Here is a 16,722-nt window from a genome sequence, read left to right as displayed (position 1 = left end):
CTCTTCACCCACTGTTAAAAATCACAAATAAACCGAGTTGCCTTCTAGCCCAAGTTTCTTATGAAGTTTTCTTATGTTGACAAGGATGAAAATCCATAGGAACTTCTTTTCCTCCTTTATCTGTTCATTTTCTGTGCATATCTTGCTAATTATTCTGATTGCCTCTAAAAAGCCTGATTTGCTTGGCCCTTCTTGATTTAGTGATGGAGCAGTCCACTGCTGTGATACTGCCAGTGCACTTCTGAGCATGCATTTGTGTCTCTGACCTACAAGACACAGCTGGATTTTTTTTCTGTTCTGTTGGTTTTTGTTTGATGTTTTTCTGTGGTTTTGGTTTTCTTTGGCCTGTTTTATTTTAATGAGCGGTTCCTCTTCCAGTAGAAGATGGTGATTAAATGGATTTTCAGTATAATCTCTGTGTGCAGATTTACTGGGGAGTGCAGTGGGGACTTCAGTACCCTGTTATAGTACTAGTGGATGCCATATGTGTTCTGACATAATGGGATGTGATTGTATGACTCCATTCTTGCCTTCCCAAGGAGGTTGTGTTTCAGGTATCCTTCTCTCTGAGTGCCTTGACCAGCTCATGTTCAAAAGCACTGGTACGAGACACTATGTAAGCTGTAAGCAGTTATAAAAGGAAAAGTATTCTGTTTCTTGTTTACTGGATTAAGCTGCATTTTACTAGCTTTGAAGCTGTGAAACTACTATTTAAGGATTTAATCTGCCCTGTTTTTTTGTCAGCAACTAGGAAAAGTAACTTCACAACTTGCCAAAGTTGAAAAGCTGTTGCAATTATCCTCAGTGTATCACCACACTACCATTAGTTAAACTGTTAGTAAAAAATGAAGTGTGCCTGAGGCAAGTTTTTTCTTATTTAGTTCTAAGTCTGATTTAAAATAAAATTCTGGTTTGCATTTTGTAATCTTTATTTTACCTTCTTATGTTAAAAAGTGCATGGGAAATGTGAGCTCTACAAAGACTACAAGGCTGGGAGGGGCACAAGAAGCTATATATATATATATAATATATATATTCCTAAACATAGGAACTTTATATCCTGTTCAATAGCAGACCAGCCAGAATTTATTATTGTAATCTAAAATAGAAGAGTGGCATTTTTTTGTCAAGAAGCTGTCATACAGCTGTTACTCCATCCTTATTTCCCACCTAAGTCTGTGTGCCCTAAAATAATACTGTGCTCAAGTAACTCTCTAGGCTGAGCTCACTGAATGATATTATGAATTATGCCACACCAGATGGTTTTAGTGGTCCCTTTCTGTCTTGGCCTTTGTGGAGATGGATGTAGGAATGGATTTCCTGGCTTTACACATGCTTAGAATTACAAATGGAAACACTACTAAGGAATAAAGAATAATTTTATGACATAGAATAGTTTTAAACAGGGGGAGGGAAAAAAGCCCTGATATTTAGATGTCAAATACATGGCAGTTTTGGAAACAAACACATAAAATATAGAATATTACTTCTAATTAGTTTGTTTTACTGTTTGCTTGCTAATCTATGCTTGTGTACTAGCTGACCAATAAGCAGATACTAATTTTCAAGTCAGGTGAACAATATGCTGATTTTTTTATGTAAAACCAGTAATGTGGAATGGGAACGAGGAGATTGTGATGTAATACTCAAAGAGTATTATAGAGTATTACTATTTAGAGTATACTTAAAGCTTTGTGGAGGGGATCTGGACCCATGCTTGCAGTGCATTGATGATGCAAGAGGGAGCTGTGGGTTTGTATGGGATGAGCTGATGAGACAGGGTTGTGTGAACTGGCTGTGGGCTTCCCTGTGCCTGGGATTGCAGCAGACACAGGGGAGCTTTGCCATTATTGCAGTGAAGTGTGTAAGAGATCTCTAAGGATATCAGGCTAAATATTGAAGATCTTCTCTTCTCTTTTTACTTGTATACTGTAGTAATGTAGTTGCATTACACATGAGGAAATTTTCACATATTAAAAAAATAATTTCCAATGCAGGTATGAGTTAAGGTTTTCTTTCCTTTTTTAAAGAGCAGATATAAAAGGCTGTGATCACTACATCACCAGGAAACACAAGATGAACTTTTTTTTGCTGTAGCAGAGTTTTATCCTGTCACCTATGGCTGTGGAAACACTGTTAAATACCTTCATACCATGTGCTTTTCTGCTGGTTACCTACAGTGAGTTAATATTTTAAGAACAGGCTTCCATTTTTATTAATTTAGCAACAAAAAGATATTTAATAGCATTAGAAAATACTAAATGCATAATGTACAATCTAAAATTGAAATAAACAATAGGAACAGGTTTTAATAAATACTGTAATCAATTTGATATTATAATTGTGCATTATTTTCCAGTATTCTTCCTCTGGTTTGAATTCACAATATCATAGAACAGCTTCTTTAAAAATGAAGTACTTTATTTAGGATAATGAAAATTCCTGGTTTTTTGTACTTCTTTCAGTATTTGAGCTATTCCTTTATCTGAACTGGTTTTGTGGTTTTAGGACACTTTATTGGAATAAATACCAAGGGCAATGGTATATTTTCTAGCTGTATTTTCTCCTTATCTGGTCTGTGTTTGGTTATGTACAAGATGATAGGAGATACTCTTTTTTCTACATACTTTACTAGTAAAAGTGTTCTTAAAAAAAGCCTCCCAACTTTATAGGAGTAGCATTTTTATCAGTGGTAGTTACTGTACTTCTTATTATTTTTTCTGCGAAAATCAGTGTTGCAGAAAAGTTCTCGCGAAGATGGTGGGTCACAAGAAGGTGTAAGGTGTGTGCTTGTGGATTTTATGTTGAGGATTTTTTAAGTGACCAGTTTGTCTTGTTTCTCAGCCATATTATGTCCGAGTATGTGAGGATGACGGATACAGAGCGTGACCAGATAGATCAAGATGCCCAGGTGTTTATGAGAACGTGTGCTGATGCCATTCATCAGCTCAGAACAGAAGGTAAACTAAGCAGCTCTTACATGTATTTTTTTAGCTCTTGATAAAGGCTAAGGTAATGCTGAATATTGGTGCATATTGGTGAATCTTAAATGCTTTAGGAAAAAGATGGGGGAAGTCTCATTGCCTTTTTATTTGAATTGGTGTAATCTCATTGGCTGGTTAGTACTGTAATTCCATTTTCTTTATTGATAGTTGAAAAAGAAGCCACAGCATATAATTTTGTTTACGTGTTCAAATACACCAGTATTTGAACTTCAGACTTTGAGTAAAAGCACAGAAACACTCAAGGTTAACAAGTATAAAAAAGAGTCTTAAATATTTGCTACTTGAGTAGTAATTCAGCCCTGTGGCACAGAGGCCTAAACCAAAGCTCTCTAAATTTGATGGTTGTCTTTTACTAGCTTGTCTACCTGTAAGGTATTACAGGTATAGTACTTCCAAGTTTGAGATAATTAAATAACTTTAACAGATTAAAAGATTTTGACAACTTTAATAGATTAAAAGTGTTTTTGACAACTTGAATATGGGAGTCATACCTTTACTACACTATCTTGTGAAAGTCGTAGAGAGTTTCTGTGTTACTATTTTCAAGTTGACTTGCTGCATCTCTGTATTTTATTGATACACAAAAGATTTTAATCAGATTTAAAATGCCATCTAAACATAGTTGGAGCATTTTTCAGAATCATTGAATGTCAGTCATGCATGGGAACTGCATAGTATAAAAATGAAAAATATCTATATATGTGAATTAAAAAGATTTGACACAATAAATCCCAAAACTTTCCACATAGTCTATACACCAGAAAATTCAGGTTCAATAGTTTAAGTTAAATCTCTAGATTTATTCTGCTGTTCTTAGCTAGATATCACTTATTCTTGTTTAGAGTTTATTTGACATAATAGAACTCTGTGGCATATATAAAAATACTATAGGACACTAGTTATTTTCACTTTTTGGTTTGTTGTAATGACTTGCTCTTTTAGAGAATCTATATTTAAATATAGCTATGTTTAAAAGAAATATTAATATATAACATATATAAAATGTGACTAGGCTTTTGCATATAACTTGCATATCAACTGAAAGTGCAAACTGTTGTGGAATTGTTGTAAAAAGTTAAAAGATTGTTTTATATTTTCTTTTGTATTTCAGCACACAAGGGTGTCCAGTCTGCTCAGGTGAAGGAGCACAGAACAGCTGTCTTGGACTTCATTGAAGATTACTTAAAAAGTACTTAGTATTTACTAATAGTTACAAATGGATGACTGCATTTTCCAAGAAAGGAATCTTGCTCTTTTAACCTGAAATTTTGTTTACTGCTGTCTTGAACAGGAGTGTGCAAGCTGTATTCTGAACAAAGAGCCATCCGAGTTAAGCGAGTGATAGATAAGAAGAGACTGTGAGTAGTGTCAAAAATAGTTTAACTGTGCCTTTCACTTGTAGGACATTCAGCAAAACTATTGTTCATGTTTAGATGCTAAGGAGATTGTTTTAATGGAAGTTTGTGGTTGGATGAGCAACTTCTGCAGTCAACAGGTGCTTTCCAGGGCTCTTTACACTTCAGGCATGTGAAGTCAAGTCTGAGAGTGGCAGAATGCCATTATAGTGTTGTAGTTCTCATTTAGGTAAAGGATAAAAGCACCAAATCAGTAAAATGTGAGTTAATAAACCTGTTTGACTTCTACAAATTCACCAATTTTTTTTTGCTTTTTTTTAAAGGTCCTATCTTTCTGCTAATCAAGTGACTGTGTTGTTAATAAATACTACTTGAGATGGCAGGTGTTCATGGCAAGCAGAAACATGATGAAAATAAAAAACTAGAATGTAACTTCTGAACTGAAACAAGAGCTTCCACTGCTTATAGTGGCACTTGTTAAGGCTACTCATGTAGAGCTGAACATGTCTAGGAGACATTAAAGGTGTTTGCTTGCTGCTTTTTTGGTCTGGTGGGATTTTTTTTCAGTCAAGTTTCAAACCCCGTACTTCTTCACTTTCTTTTTCTGCATACTCCCAATTGTGAGAATGATAGGGAAAGTGAGCAGGTTTGCAATTTATTCAATACCTGAGAGGCTTTCCCTGTCTTCTCACTCTGCATTATTTGGATTATAACCTCAAGGTCCATTATCTATATTTTAATTTAAAAAATATAGTTCTAGAATGTGCACATAAATAAATTCTTGAGCATTTTTCCAAGACTTGATGCTGGTTTATCAGTTTGGTGTTTGGGTTGATCTGCTACAGTTATATTGAACCCAGAGAGATTTTTTTCAAAAGTTCATAAGTGTATTTTATTCAGAATGATTCAGCCTGATTAGGCACAATTAGATTCACTCAAATGTATCCTTATGAGACATAAATGGTAGTACATGTGGAGGATCAGACCAAAACCAAGAAAACAAAATATCCCAAACCACTTTTGAAATTTGGTAAGAAGTAATGAGAGAAAAGTAAAGCATTGGTGTAGCTCCCATAACTTTTCAGAAAAAAAGCTATGCAGAAATAAACTGTGTGATATTTTTAATGTGTAAAAATACAGAATCTTATCAGTATTCTTCATGTGAAAGAGCTTCAAAGAAAGAGAGCATTGTTCCTGCAGTTGAAGCAGTAGCTAATGAGTATCAGCTCTTCTGTTAGTTAATACTCTTACATTACTCTTCCCATGTGAAATCCCAGGTTCAGGATTTCTCAGAATAAACAGAGAAAAAACCTCATTTTGATGCATTATTTCAGAAGTTAGAGTACCACTTAACTAAAGAGTGATAAGGCATTCAGAATTAACCCAAAAGATACATTCTTTTTATTGGAGGGTCCCTCTATGTCTCTCTTTGTGGATGTAAGAATTAGAAAACAGATGTTGACCAGGTGGAGTCTGTATGCATTGCAGATGTGATGTAATGGCTAAATTGTCATTTAAATTAAAATTCAATTCAAATAAATCACAGGGCATAACCCAATCTTTATTATGACTTAAAGAAAAATACTGTAATTGATTTGTAACTTCCCTGAGGATTTCAGCAGGTGCTTTATGTGATAAGAACGTGTACCTTAAAAGAACCAGGCATCTTTTAAACAGTGCATCCAGACACTTTGTTCATTTTAAATTGAAGGTTTCCTGTATTCCTATACTGTGCACAATAAGGACAACAAACAATAAAGGAATATGTTTCTTTAGAAATAAATTAATCCTAGTGCAGCTATTCTTTCCTGCAGTTTAGTCAATTTAAAATATGTGCATATCAGACAATACTGAAAAGTTTGCCATAGAAATATATTTCATCATGTTTCCTTTTATATTGATAACTATCCAAAGCTCTTCAACAAATTGTCTGAGTGTTATAATTTCCTTACAGAGGTTGCCTTTATGTATTCACTCACATATTTTGATTTAAAAGTTCTGCTGGCTGGGACTAGTTTCACAGAAAGAAAATATGAGAAATAGAAACACAAGCATTTCTTTCTGTAAAGGTACTTGGTTGTGATTGTGATTTTCAATTTTAGTGTTTATTGATATTCAAGATTATATTTAATTTCAATTTTAAACTTCTTTTTCTATTAGAAGATTTTGTGAATTATGTATGGAGTTATTCAAATCAAGCTGATATTTTTGTTACCCGGGGAACTGGTGTTTTAGTAGTATTAAAACTATTATTTGAGCTGCGCAGATATGTAGATAAGTTTGTTTTTTTATTATTATTAGGTAAATTTGAGAGGGAGGAGATGAGAGGAGAATTCTTCTCTGTAAAATTACCAAAAGCCCAGTACTTGCAGAGGTTTCATCACTAAAAAAGGTTCCCTGCTACTGTTAAATAGCAATCACTCAGTGATGACAATTGCATTATATTCTGGTTTTCACAGAATTTTCTAATTATGGGTTAGAATTTAGGCACAATGCAAAGAAGGAACACAAAAACCTTCTGTTAGGCACAGGGGAGAATTGCAAATCATAATGACATTAACCTGCTGATTATATTTGAGGGGGTAGGAAGTGATAAAGGGTAGGGTGGAATCACCTGGCACAGCAGGTGATTCTACCCATTGGTTTTTGGTTCTTTACCTTCTCCAGCAGCATTACTAAACATTTAACTGCTTGCTATTTAGCAGTTTCAGAATTCATTGTAGACAACAATAAACCACAGAAATTCACTGGAAAAAATACTTTACCACTAATTTCAACATTTTTTGATGCCACACTGGAACATACTTAATATATAATTACTGAATAAGCTTCTCATGTTTTGCATTGGCTTTGTATTAAAATTACCTAATAGGGACTTAGAAGTAGTATAAAAAAGCTAATTCTATTGTACTTCCTTTATGACAATTAAAAATATAAAGTAAAATTGTCATTATTTTTTGAAAAAAATCAAGAAGTAGTGCTTGGCCGTTGCTACTAAAGATTTTTCATATGACCTAAATGTTGGCTTAAAAAAAAATAAAATTATTACACTGGATGTTTGAAAGGAAGTTTAATAAAGTGTCAGTATTTTTATACTGTAGCCTTCAATATTCTCAGCTCTGAGCATGTGGTGCATTTTGTCCAGGAATAATATTCACACTTTCTTTGCCTTTGTAGCAATATTTCAGTGACAGTTGCTAAGTACATTTTGTATCTCGACTGGAAAATCTTTAATATGAAGTTCACAAGAGCTGAAGTATTGAATTTAGTAATCTGTGTTTTTTCTCATTTTAGAGAAATACATCTGTGTAGTATTAGTTAAGTAATTGGCTCTTGTACTTCTAGGTCCAAACTTGAACCTGAGCAGAGCAATGTGTCCAAATCACCTCTTTCTGCTGAAAAATCTTCACAGAGTCCTTTAGAGGATTCTGAAGAAAAACTTTCTGCTGAGGAAAGCAAAGGTAGGAATAAAATGTAGTTATATTTTACTTTTTGTGGCAAGACCTGTCCAGTTGATAGTACCTCACTTTAGAAGGGCCAGTTCCTATGACTGGCAGGTTTTCCATTTTCATCTTGCTTGAGCTGATCAGGCTTCTGTGAAGCATACTGTGAGACTGAGGAAGCAAAATCTTAAACTTTTTGAGATGCCAGCTAAAGAAGTCATATGATTTGCTGAATTCTTCATCCTCTTAATAGCCTCTTTATGTACTCTTTCCTTTTCATTTATTTTTATCAATATTGTATCTTCTGAAGTTTGTCTGATTTTTCCATATTCCTTTCACTGAATGCAAGGAATTAGCAATTAGGTCAGTGACTCTCTTGAAACATTCTGTAGTTTTTAAGCACAGAGACCTTGAGTTGGAGACTCCTACAGTAGGAACTCGAAGGTGGAACATGCTCACAGAGGAGGTTATTGGCTGGTCAGATCCAGTAGTTTTGGAGCTTTCTTCTTGACAGCTTTGAGTTGCCTTGCTGGGAAATTTCATTTCATCTTTCAGGGGGCAGGAGATAGGCAGAAGTCCAAAGCAGTATCTCTGACCTTGGGGTCATTTCAGATGGTGCAGGTCTTGATGGGGTTTGTGAGCATTGGTGCTCATTCCTGGTTGCCTGCTTCTCAGGCTGAGGGATAGAAGCCATTTCAATTCTCTCAGTCATTTCAGCCTGTCCTGGGATGTGGATGCTGGCAGAGCTTTGGAGCTAAGTGCCTTTTGGAGTACTATGCAGATAATTTCAGGTTTCATGCCTAAAGAGATCTTTCTGTGATTCTGAAATTGTTTCCCTGGCTTGTGGTCTCCCACTCTTTGTCTAAAGGAGACCAAGGTACCCTGTGATTTACAGCAGGAATTTTTTTTCCTTCTAATTGCATTACATTGTGATAATACTTTGTCAGGATAGAATAAATCCAGTGGTTGGCCGTATTATTCTGATAAATTGTTGTTGTTTCTTTAGTGATTTTATTAAGAGTAAAGTTCCTCTGTTAGGTGACTCCAGAGCCATACAGAGCATGGATTCATGTGAAGTGGGTGCTCCACTTCTGGATGAAGTCCCTTAACACTGAATTACCTCACAATGTATGAACAACTTCATTTTCTGATAATGGCTTTGCTTATTGTACTTCTGCAGCCCTATCAGTGTGCCTTTTTTCCCCTCTAACACTGAATTTCTCGTAAGACCTACAGGTTTTGATTATGTGCCATTTCTAGTGCTTACCTTTTTATAGTATGTCATAAGTGATGCAGCACACAGGCACACAGATGAGTTTCACCTTAACCTGTTATCAGTGTTTTGCAGCTGTGAGCTGGTGCCACTGGAGAAGCAGCAGCAGAGTAACATCTTCATTGCCCTGTGCTCTTTCCTTGTTACCAAATGTCCCTGCATTCTCCCACCACATAGTGTCATTGCAATTTTTAGCTCCAAAAATCTGTGCCACACCATGGAAAATACTGTTCCTTGGTTGCCTTGGACACAGCAAACCACTGCAGTAAATAGAAATGCAGCTGTTTTATTGCACATTAATTTTGATTACTCCAGTTCTCACTTGCATGAGTTCTTGCTTTAATTTTTATGAGAAAGTAGGGGTCCTGCCACACAAGTGGTGGTGCTACAATAGTTATGAGGGGTTGCTGACTAGACTTTGAGAAAACTATGGGACTTGTATATCAAAATAAATCTGTCTGGAACAGTATGCAAATGCACACAGCCTGTGATTCCTCACATAAGGGTAAGTGCTGGTTGCTGCTGCTTATAGGAATCAGCCTTGTGACTTTGCTGGTAGGTGGCTGTCAAAGTGTGAAAATAACATGAACAAGATGACTAGGAAACAGAAGCTCAGTTTAAATTTTACAGCCTTTGATTTATACTTTTTTTTCCAAGCAACTTTTCAAATTTTTAGGAAGCCAGAGAAATGCTTGCATTTTGAAATCAGCTCTTTCATCTTCAGGATGTTGGTGGTTTAGAGAATGGTGATCATTTGTTTTTATGAATTAGCCATCAGCACCATGCCTGAGTCCCTTGGGTTAAATCTCATCTGTAGAGATACTTTTGAGAGCAGCTTGTGGTTCTGTCCTTAATTTGAGCACTGTGATGAACAGCTGAATGTGCTACTTAATGTGCTGAAGCACAACTTGGGTTTTGTCTGGTTTTTTGGCAGAAACCAAAGCAAAATATGATTACCTTTGTTTTGAGGCAAAGCACTTGTTTACATTAGAATTATAGTGGACATGCCTCATGGTAGGAAAATAGTCTCTCTGGAGAGTGCTTTTATATATTGGCAGTATTTATTTGCATATTACAAATTTGACATTTAGTTCATGGAAATAAATGTAAATAATGAGTAGCTTTTGAACTAGTCCACAAGCTTAGCAGTTGTCTCCTTTCAGCATGGAAAAAGGTTTAGAGGATTTGATCATTATTTTATATCTCTGTCACAAGTTAACTACTTCTCTTTCTGAAATAAAAATGTAGTTTGGCTCTTGCTGGCTGAATTGCAGGAGAGCATTAATGTCAGCTCCATGAAAGCTGCAGAAAGCCCAAAACATCCCACAGTGACAGGAGGAACCCTGGGGAGATACATCTTGCTTACCTCTTACCATAAGTATATTTGCTTATTAGCCATCACATTGGATACAGGTGCTGTTTTTTAACAGTGCTGGCAGGGCCTGAAACTAATTAATTCCTCTGGGTTTTCTCTTTTTTTTTCTCCATAAACTAATTATCTTATTTTGTTTGAATATGGTAAATAATTTATTGTAATTTTGATATAATGTAAATACATTGATTACCTAAACAAGTAAGTTTTGCAATTCTGTGAAATAGATTTGAAATACTGATAATACCCCATGGAAAAAAATACTTGGATGCTTTCTAAACAATCTTTTAAGAGATTCTTGGGTTTATACTTTACTACTCTAAGAAAGAGCTGATCTATTTTTTGGTTTGGAGTTGTTTTTAAAATAAATTTATTATATTCCTTATCTGCATCCCCCATTTGTAACATTGCCATTGTTTATGCATCCTGGTTAGGTTGCTGGGAGGCAAAAAAAAGTTTATAAAGGAGACATACACAATACTCTTTTACAGTATTGATATTTTCAAGAGTTGCATAAATACTATCATGGAGAATAAAAAAGGAAAACTTCTCCTTTTATCTCTTTTCATGTATGTGTTTATAAATAAGACTGCTCCTTTCAGAGGCTTCTCAAGACAAGTCAGCCTCTGAATGATGATGCATTCGTGCTGCTTAAGCAATTAAAAAAAATATGTCTAGGAAGTTATAACAAAACAAATTGAAATACATATAAATGCTTAAAAGATTAACTGGAATAAATAGGGAGCCTGAAATGTATGAAAAACTAAAACCTAAATCTTTCTGTGTTTTAATTTGCAACATGCATCTGATGCCTCAAAGCAGGTTGAGGGTTGATCCATTGTGGGGTGGTACAGTTCTCTCTTGGGTTTTTAAGATTGTTACAGCCAGTGGGGAGAAGAGAGGCTCTCTCAAGGCTGCAGTCTTACAAGGTTTTTAAACACTCATGCTAGAACAGCTTCAGAAACAGTAGATTCCTGTAGCACAGTTTCTTTTCTCTCTTCTAACTTCTTCCTCTATAACCAGAAGTATATAATTAAGCCTAAAATTAAATCTTACAGAAGGGAATATCCCAGAAATAGCCCTTCAAGATCTTTTATGCCAGACTTATACAAAGATTTATGCAGATGAATAGCTTTAATCAAAGGGAAAATACTACTGAAATGACTGAAGCAGCTTTGATGTGTTATGGTTAATTTGTGGGGTTGGAGCTGATTCCTGTTATATGCTGGAAGACCCCTTGCACAGCATGGTGTGGGATTTGCACTGTAATAGGAAGTTTAAAGAGCATGACAAAATCGAGTTCATCTGTGAGCTTTGCTCAAAACATCTTTGAGATTCTGTCTTTAGTTTCTGAAAGGAGGAGCTGCTGGTTCTGTCAAATCTTACTGGAAGATAATACTTTGCATATAGGCTGTCATTTTGAAAATTGTGTGGTTTTATCTGTTAAAAGACAACTGCTACAGTATTTTGTGCCCTAAAAGCTCTTTTAGTGCATTATGTGTTATTTTACATCTCTCTTAGTCAGTATGTTAATGGAACTCCCTTTAGTTTACAAAATTAAACTTACATGAAGACTTTTGGCCTAGTTTGGAAATTAAAGGTTATTGGTGCAATTTTGTGCTGTAAATACAGGGTGAATCTCAGTAACTGACAAAGGAGATACAACAATTTCATGATCAGTCTAACATAGATGAAAACTTATTTTTACTTTACTATTCAGTGCCCTGTGCTGTTGAGTATCTCAAGTGTTTGATGGTTCTTTTACAGACCGGAATCTTCCCGATGCCCAAAGTAACCTTGGATTATGGGGGGATGGCAGAGGTGAAGATGAGCTGTCACCTGAAGAAATACAAATGGTATGTTTATCCTGTGTCTAGTTGTCCATTTTATTGTATTGTCTGTTGTATTCACGTGTGATTAAAAAAAAGAAGTGCAGATTCACCTAAATTAACTTTTAACATTTTATGCAGAATAATGCTGTAAAAGGATTCATTTTTTGCTTGTGACTTCCTGTTTCTTCTGGTAGCAGCTAGTATTTAAAATGCTACAAAATTTACATGAAGACATTAAATTAATAAAAGCTATCTTTCAACAATCAAAATTAAAATTGTTTTCTACCATTACAATCATAAATTACTTTGTTTAGTCAGTAAACAATAGAAGTCAAGGCAACATCAGAAGAATCATTATGAAACTTCTGAAAGAATAAATTGTTTGTGCTTTGTTCTTGGGCAGTTTCTAGAACACAAATAGCTGTACTATTTAACTATTACTGTGAAGTTATTCTTAATTTTATTTCTTTTTATTTTTTATTATCAAAATCAGATTGGTTTCCTAGAAAGAATAGCCACAAGATGTCTGTCACAACAGAATTTCATTACTTTTAACATTTTTGCATTTCTCTACTATCAGCATGTTTATAGATTGATCCAATTCTGCTTACATTTGAATAGGAAATTTCTGACATAGGTATATTTGCTGACAGCCTGTCAGATTTTTTGATACTCCTAAAATTTATCATTTTGAGCATAGTTCAAATTTTTTAGAAAACCTCTCTACATTAACACACACTGCCTTGGGTTTATATAGAGAAAGAGAAAAATTGATTTAAATCAGTAGCTGTGCAGCTATCAGAAGAATGAGCTTTATAGGGCAAAGGGCTGCAGCAGTATGACTTTGTGAGGCTTCCTTGGCAGTGATTCGAGGTGTTCCCAGACACGGTGCACATCATTCTTCCAGTCAGAGATGAGTAAGTTGCACACAATTATGGTATGGCCTGTTAAAGAGAAAATATTCTTCAAAGGCTGCTCTCTATGCTCTCATGTTGTTCCTGAGTGCCAGTCTAAAATCTAGAGGCTTACTCCTGCTTTGTGTTTTCTTTTAAAAGATATTTCTTCACATATTTTCATTCTCCTTTCTTTAGGCACAATACTCTTAGGCCCCTTGCTGTCAGCTTCCAGTGAAACAGGGAAATGAGAGTTGGGCTCTGACAGGGCCTTCTGACTGAAGGCTAATGCAGGTTGTGTTTTGTAGGCCTGGGATCGTAGGAGAAACCTCCCCTTTGGAAGGGTTTTTGAGCTTTGGAACAGACTGCCCAGGGAAGTGGTGGAGTCACCATCCCTGGTGGTGTTTAAAAGACATGTAGATGTGGCACTTAGGGACATGGTGTAGTGGTGGCCTTGGGTTGTTATCTTGATCTGTAAGATCTTTTCTATCCTAAACAATTCTATGAAGAGGATAGCTTGCAATCCGTAAACTGCTGTGTTGGCTTTAAATTGGGATGGTTTGTGTCATATCATACTTAGCAAATCCTCAGTCATGGTTCCATGATCCTTCATGTAGATAAAATAATGAATTAAAGCTCTATCATTGCTAAAGCACCAATTCCTATCACTAGTTTACCCTCAGGAGAGAGCTTGATGTTGTTCAAAATATTTGCAGGCCTACTGCATGATTTACACAATAAATTTCAGTTTATAACTATGATTACAGGTATATTCATGTTTTTTACAGTTATTGTGAACAGATGTCTTGTGATTGCATTGAGTGGGAAAAATCTCTCTGCTGTTTGGAGTCATGAAAATATCTACTTTTCTCTGACTTCATCTTCTTTTTGGTTGGTTGGTTTTGTCTTAAATTCAGGGACAGCACATCTAATGACTTCTCTTGTGGAATAACTAAAAGGAGTGGTGATTATTTCTTTTATATCTTGAATTTTTTAGCCATACATTAAGCAGTTTGTCACTTTATGCCATACTTTGGTAACAGAATATTTCACTGTCATAAAATAGGCTCCTTCAATAAGCCATAAATCACTGAGCTATACTGGTTGCTAGAGCTTGTTTTATGTTCCCATCATGTAAATCCCTTTGTGACGCACTGGTGTATGATGTGTTCAGAGCTCAAAGCCTTTGTTCAATTGCCTGTTTTAGCATATCTTAACAGCTGTCTGTGCAAGTGCTCCATCAGCCATGACTTCAAGTTGCAAAGATCATTTAGCAGTTTAAAAGGCAATCTGTGCCAGTGGAAGGTTTTAAATATCAAAGAGACTTTTTCAAGAATACTTTCTCAAGTGGATTTGTGCTATTTGTAAAGGATTAAAGTCATTCACTGTTTCTTTACTGAAAATTTATCTTCTCAATTAGTTACCATCTGTTTATTAAGGCAGTAAAATAGGGGATTTCTAATGTTGAATATTTGTACAGATATCCTTAGAGAAGCCAGAAAAAACAATTGCAGCATGGTGGCCCCACTTAGTCGCTTAAGGACCAATCACAGCACTAAATCTCGTGGCTCTATTTCATTGCCCCATGCCTTGGCTTTGCTGTGAGGTGTCTCCACCAGAACCAGACATACAATAGTCATGAATGTAGAGCAGTGCAGTGATGAAGCACAGCATCTGCTGTTGTGAATTAAATATAAAATAAATATATTTTAGATGATTATAATTTCAAAAATGCTCTGCTCTGTAGGTTGTGTCACTACATACAGCAGTGACAATGACACTTTAATGTATTGCAACACTGGTATTATTTCATTTGACAAAACCATTGGACCTTTAGAGTGGAAATCAATGGAACTGTGCAGTATGTTGCTCTCTGTTCCCCTTCAATTTATAGAGCTGGGCACCTTCCCTGAGACTTCTACCCCACTGTGAAGGTGGCAGTGCCCATTAACCTTCCACTTAGACTCTGTGGAATCCTTTAACCCAGGAGAGAAGGCTGTTCTTTACCAATGAGGTAGGCAGTGAGCCTCTAGTACAAAAAGAAATCTGGATGTTCAAAGAAATAAAAATTTTTTCTTCATTCTTTATGATAGAAATTGCCCATGTCAGAAGACTAAACCTTTCTCTGCGAGAAACACTATTACCCTTCTTCAAACACATACCTGTCATTTCAGACTCACTTCTGGGAAGTTCAACCTATAAATCTCATGTATCATTTCTTCTCCCCTTTTTCCAGTTTGAACAGGAGAACCAGAGACTTGTTGGTGAGATGAACAATCTCTTCGATGAAGTCAGGTACAGTTTTCTGTCACTTGACAGACAGTGGCCCGTGCTGGTCCCATGCTCCAGTCAGTCCCCCTGTGCAGGGCATTGGCTGCAGGACACCTGCACTGGACACCAGTGCCCAGGAAAGGGACCATGTGCTGTCCCACAGTGTAAAGAATGGTAGCACTGGTTACATTTGCAAGGCATTCTTACATTCTCCCTTATCCACATTTTAAAGTACTAAATTTTCCATTTCTGTCCTGTTGTCTGCTGGATATCCAGATGGCAGCAGGGGAGGTGCCACTGCTGACCACATGCAGAGGCAGGCAGTGGTGCCATCACTCTCCCCAGATGTGCAGAACACCCAAACAGCTGCTTGAACTAGAAATTGACTTTTGGGTATCAGTCCTAGGCAAGGTGAACTGCACACACCAGAGTAGCATATGAAAAGGGTGTGTCAAAGTCAACTGCTTAAAGGCCAGCGTGGATGTTATTATATGAAATGAAAGAAGGGAGACAGGTGAAATACCTGGCAGTGAAAGCTGCTCACTGAGCATTTCTGGGGATGCCTTTCCCAGGGCTTCACTGTGGGCTGGTTGTTTTCCAACCAGGCACTGTCCAAGCCCTAGTCCCTGCCTCACAGACAACTGACAGAACAGTGACCTCCTGAGCAGCCACTTACTGGGCTGGAGGGACTGAATCTGCAGCAGCAAGACGTGTTTGCACTAGTTTCTAATGGAGTGTTTCTGTTCTTTGCAAAGACAAATTGAAGGAAAAGTGGTGGAAATCTCCAGATTGCAAGAGATATTCACTGAGAAAGTCTTGCAACAGGTTAGTATAATTTAATACTACAGCAGCAAATACAACTTGAAGATTTTCTTGGGGGCATTTTGGTCTTGATTGCCAACTTGTGAATATGTAGTTAATGAATCTTTAATACAAATGTGAAGGAAAATACTTTGGTTTTTCAAATTCAAAATCAAGATATTTACTGTTGTTACTTACTAGAATGTACCAGGAATGGAAAATGAGAGATATGTGTTAGAAGGATCCCTCTGCCTCAGAACTGGTGTCCTGATAAACATGTTATGTAACAGCATCCTTTCTGGAAATGTTGGCACCTCTTCCAAAAGAGCTGGGAAAAATCAGACAGGTTAGATTTGACTGTAGATAAATGGGAGACTTCCTGCAGGTCTTGGTGGTTTCCATTCAGGTTTGTAAAATCACCGATAAAGAAATTACAACTGTAATGTAATACTCTCTGCCTTTGCATCAATGAAACAA

General features: G+C 36.2%; 1 protein-coding gene across 1 annotated transcript in view; it reads left to right on the top strand.

The window, feature by feature from the left end:
• The window catches only part of STX18 (syntaxin 18), a 60,425-nt gene that overhangs the window by 40,619 nt on the left and 3,084 nt on the right, over window positions 1–16,722 (top strand). The window contains exons 3-9 of the mRNA XM_036382436.1: window positions 2,845–2,960; window positions 4,117–4,194; window positions 4,297–4,363; window positions 7,706–7,821; window positions 12,216–12,304; window positions 15,410–15,468; window positions 16,200–16,269. Of these exons, the coding sequence (XP_036238329.1) occupies window positions 2,845–2,960; window positions 4,117–4,194; window positions 4,297–4,363; window positions 7,706–7,821; window positions 12,216–12,304; window positions 15,410–15,468; window positions 16,200–16,269 (595 nt within the window). The remainder of the gene's footprint in view (window positions 1–2,844; window positions 2,961–4,116; window positions 4,195–4,296; window positions 4,364–7,705; window positions 7,822–12,215; window positions 12,305–15,409; window positions 15,469–16,199; window positions 16,270–16,722) is intronic.

The sequence above is a fragment of the Molothrus ater genome, chromosome 4 (assembly GCF_012460135.2).
Source record: "Molothrus ater isolate BHLD 08-10-18 breed brown headed cowbird chromosome 4, BPBGC_Mater_1.1, whole genome shotgun sequence".
Taxonomy (NCBI): Eukaryota; Metazoa; Chordata; class Aves; order Passeriformes; family Icteridae; genus Molothrus; species Molothrus ater.
Note: the sequence above shows the minus strand (reverse complement) of the source record. Positions and strands in the feature narration are given on the sequence as shown.